The sequence below is a fragment of the Parasteatoda tepidariorum genome, unplaced genomic scaffold, assembly GCF_043381705.1.
Source record: "Parasteatoda tepidariorum isolate YZ-2023 unplaced genomic scaffold, CAS_Ptep_4.0 HiC_scaffold_1765, whole genome shotgun sequence".
Classification (NCBI taxonomy): Eukaryota; Metazoa; Arthropoda; class Arachnida; order Araneae; family Theridiidae; genus Parasteatoda; species Parasteatoda tepidariorum.
In genome coordinates this window covers 1-4817 of record NW_027261468.1, presented here as the reverse complement: position 1 = coordinate 4817, position 4817 = coordinate 1, and the positions used below count along the sequence as shown (strand labels likewise).

The following is a 4817-nucleotide window of genomic DNA, read 5'->3' as shown; positions in this document are numbered from 1 at the left end:
CGCTTTTGAAGTTGATTCTTGACCTGTGACTGTGAGTTTTTAATTTTCTGATGATTTTTATTGATTTTCTTTTCGTAATTTGTTTATTCTTTTGAATGTATCTTGTTTTTCCTGGACCTCTATACAAAACCATCGGGGTACTGAGGGAGATATTTTAAGCTTTTGCTTCTCCCTCAAATAGAAATGGTTTTGTTTTTAATGGCTACCGGGGCCGGTACCCCCTGAAGACGTCGGCTTCGGTGGTCATATTTTTATTTTATTTCATTTGTTTTGTATAGCCATTATAACTTGCTTTTTTAAAAACACTTATACAAAATGAAAATATTTAAAATTAGCATACTTCCTCATAGACAATGGGCATTTCCAAGCTAACTTCTTCCTCATCAGTTTCAGGTTCTGGAGGATCTCTTAAGAAATTAACAAAGTATGGCTCTTCAGGCAAAATTTCCAAAAATTCTTCCCCTAATTCTGTTTTTACTACTTGGCTCATTTTATTCAAAAACCAATTTTTATCCTCTTCATTTGTAAATCTGAAAAGTGATAAGTCATTAAATTGAGAGTTTTATTTATTGAACATGAAAGAGAATTCGAAAGTTTCACTTTTTAGTTGGTTTATAATGTAGTAAATAAAAATTATGAGAAGCAAAACATGCTAAATAGTTATTAAACCTTCGTTTTTGGAGCTTAACATGATGAAACCTGTAGTTTTGGTCCACCTGTTGTACCAACAATAAGCAAATGGTTAATGTGAAACCATTGTCTTTTATTTTTTTTTAAATTATAAAAAGTGTGTTATTTTTTTGATGAACTTGGAAACTATACTTTTCTTTAAACAATATTTTATACTTGAATAAGGTAAAAAAATATGGTAACAATATTAAGTCATATCTGAATGGAACAATAAAAAAATATTTTAGAATTTAGCTTATCGATGCACAACCTTTTAAGTGAAGGAGTTAGTGAGTATTTAGACATGAGTATTTAGATGCGTTGCAGCATTCATAATACTTTTTTACATGAACATCAGATTTCCATAATAATGTACATTTTTTTATCAATGAACTTAGAAATATATTTGGAAAAATTTAAATACTTTTAAACAATAGAATTAAAATCATTCAAAAAGAAAATAAAAAATAAATGTAATTTTTTTTAAAATCAAAATCTAAACATTGAGGAAAAGTAATATTTTAATATAATGTTATTATGATACCAAATTTCATTTAAAAAAAATTCAAGAATTAAAAATACTGCAACAATTATAGAATTAAAGTTAAAAAATACATATTTTTATAAATAATAAATTCAAATAAAACATTTCAATAAAATTTAAGGTAACTTTGAATTTTTGATTTCCTTAAAATGTACTTTAAAATCCTTATTATTTTGCTTTGTAACTTGTACCCTTTACTCATTATTTTTTTAAATTAAAACTTTTTACTCGTTACTTTCGCCTAAAGTACTTGTATGCATTACTTTTAAAAGTAACATTCCCATATATGAACATAGCATAACACCTTCAATTCCATTCTATTATGAAGGGAGCTTCTATTACGAACAATTAATAAAGTACAAGACAAAATCACAGTATAATGTTAGATAAATATAACAGGGACTTACCTGTCTGCAATGACTCTAGTGCACTCATGTTTCCACAGTGCAAGCAAATTATGCTTTGTGCTACATTCTGCCTTTTCAATTTTCAACATTCCTTCCCATATGCGAGAAAGATCTCTTAAATTGAATACATAATGGAACTTAGCAGGAGTTGGCAACATTTTTATCTGAAAAAATATACAGTTGTAAACATTTAATGGTCATTTATGACAAGGAAGACACACATAATGGCTACAATTCAATGTCTTTTACCTAAAATGTATATATTTTTTTGAATACAATTTCAAAAAAAATGCATTTTTACTCAAACTTAAAATTTGTTTTTCCCCTATTTTATTACAATTTTAATATTTTAAGACTTTAAAATATAAAATTAACATTTTTAAGAAATGAAGACTGCATCAAAATGTTCAGTTAGTTCCTGACATGCAAAATTATGTATTTAAAGAAGTGGGTGGGAAAGATAGTTAAAAAATTGAGCACAATGCAGATGAAATTGAGGGTTATTCATTAAAATTACACATACTTTGCACATAATTCAATTTATGAGAAGATTCCACAAATCTACCTTTAATCTGAGAAAATTCCAAATCTACTTTTAATTAGAGAAAATTCCAAATCTACTTCTGAGAAGATTTAAATCAACTCTTACTTTCGTTAAAACTTTGATTTGAAGAATTTTTATATGTATTATAACTAAGCAGTTAAATCATTCTTTTGCTTTGGTAATTCATAGCAAAAAAATAACATTCATTGCTTAACATTATTTTTACAAAAAAATTTATGCTAGAAAATTGAATAGTGAAAAAGTGGTAACTTTGAGAATCAGTGGATACGGAGAAGTAGTAGAAAAAATAAAGATCTGATGATATACGCAGTAGTTTTAATGCAAAATAGTTAGAAAAAACGGAAATGAGACAACTGAAGAAAAAAGTAGAAAAGAAAAAAAATACTTAATTGGTTATTGTTAAAAATAAAGACGTTCCTAAAGAGGTTCAGTGAACGATACTGTAATAAAAGATGTCTAAAATCACCAGAAATTTGACAAACACACAATTTTGTTTAATTAATCTATGCAATTTTTAAAATTTTATTTAAGATGTAATGGCAAAAAACCATAAAAAATGAAAAGTATTCAAAAATGACAAACTGATGCATCTCATTTTGGCCAAAAATAAATAAATGAATAATAATAAGTTTTAAACTAAGTTTTTGTATACTATATATTCATTATTTAATATTTTTTTTGTAAGATTAAGACACAGAGGATCAAGATAAAATGGACTGAAAATAAAATGCAGTAAACTGCTTTTACTTTTGCTTTTTAACAAAGAAACTTTAGCATAATATCGAAGGCATTTATGTCACTTGAAAGTCACATTTTGTCACATTTTTTAAGGAACTAAACTTTTCTCTGAAAAATTCACAGCAAATATATATGTCATTTTTTATAGCACGCATTTTGTAATGGAAGAGCAGATTATTATCATCACACTATTATCAAAATCTGTTTAAAGATTCAGGATAAACCATATGATGAAAAGCTTTGCTATATAATAAAATATTGCAAAATATTAGAAAACACTATGTTCTCATATTTTAACAAGAACTTTCAGAAAGGCACTCAGCACAAATGTTTAGTTTAAAATGTTAGCATTGTCACAATGAAAACAATTATACTTTTGTTTCTTGCCATAAGATTCTTGTGGCAGGAACAAAAGGTAACACAATTTCAGATATTTCTTTGGAAAATCGCTCTTCACAAAAGTATCCACTTCCTATTACACCTGGAATAAAAACAATTACATTTTTATCAAAAAGCAATAAATAATTGCTATTTTAATTGAAAAATAATGTTACTGAAGTATTTTAACTCTGTGAAAGTGCTCCAAAGTTTGGACCCCTTAATGTTAATTTTATTTTCTACATATTTTGCTATATCTCAAACACTTTTTAATCTAATTTTAAAATTTTCAATTAGCTTAAAATTTTTCAAGATACAGTGAAATGTGAAAAAAGTAAAATTAATATTAAGGGGTCATAACTTAGATCAAACTATTGGGACCATATTTTCCAGATTGCGGCTACCCCCTTTTATTTTGAGAGTTAGAAATCCGAATCTGTTGAAGAAAAGGTATGTTTATTCAGAGAGAGTATGCATTTGCGTCGGATTTCGTAATTAAAAATATCCTCTGTACTTATTAATTAGCATTCTTGAGGTTACCCCTTTAAACCATTCTAGAACGCGAAAATTCGATTATTAGGTCAAAAATTATTCAGGGTGGTCCATTTTTTCTGCGCACTGTACATCTAAACCACAATTGGTTGATAAATTGAACAATTCAGAGAAAGCCTCATCTTGCAGGTATAATCACATAATTTTTCAGGATTTGAAAAAATATTTAAGTATTTGAAATGACAATTGAGCCTTAAAAAACAAACAATCAATAATAAACTAAATAAACAAATAAGATGCTAGTGATACATCATACATTAAAAAGACAAAAATAAGTAAAATGCAACTCCACCAAATATTTTGTCAATGGATGTTGGTGCTGGCAAAGTGCAGTTAAAAACGGAAAACTGTCGCTTTAATCTGCTTGGAATGTCATTTCGTCCTCCTCCAGGTTGAATCATAGCAGCTATATACTGGATATCTGTTATAGTAGTGAAATCTCCTGGTTTATCTAAACTATAAAAACCTTTGTTTTCCATCAGTTGTCGAACTATTTCATTGGTCACCTGAAATATGTAATTTCTAACTTAATATCATGATATCTAAAATTGGAAAAACATTCTCGCAGAAACTTATTTTGAATCCTTTGATGAAAATATATCAATTTAATAAAGTTATAGCATACTGCTCTGAATTTCAATACAAATTTTTCTTTTCTTCCAATTTTTTCAAGAAATATATTAAGGAACCATATGAACTCTAACATGATTATACCAATAAACTCTTACATGAAAATAATCTTGTTGATTAGCTTTTCCAAGTAAAAGTTTGTAATTTTAAATACATGTAAAGTCATCAAAAAAAAAAGTTTTATCATCATGCTAAGAATACTGAAAGAGCAAATGAATAATATAGATAATAACATTTAACACAAAGAAAAAAAATTAAATAAAATTAAAATATTTTACCTGATCACCCCATTCATTAATTTCAGGCATATTAATATCATCAATGAAAATTGCCA

General features: G+C 26.9%; 1 protein-coding gene across 1 annotated transcript in view; it reads right to left on the bottom strand.

The window, feature by feature from the left end:
* LOC107451215 (dynein axonemal heavy chain 5-like) overlaps window positions 1–4811 on the bottom strand; it is a gene marked incomplete at its 3' end in the record, with an annotated part of 9096 nt that extends 4285 nt beyond the window's left edge. The window contains exons 1-5 of the mRNA XM_043057012.2: window positions 4762–4811; window positions 4146–4359; window positions 3298–3404; window positions 1621–1784; window positions 341–530 (exon numbers count right to left, since the gene is read on the bottom strand). Coding sequence (XP_042912946.2) covers window positions 341–530; window positions 1621–1784; window positions 3298–3404; window positions 4146–4359; window positions 4762–4791 — 705 coding nt within the window. The remainder of the gene's footprint in view (window positions 1–340; window positions 531–1620; window positions 1785–3297; window positions 3405–4145; window positions 4360–4761) is intronic.
* Window positions 4812–4817: the final 6 nt, after the last annotated feature.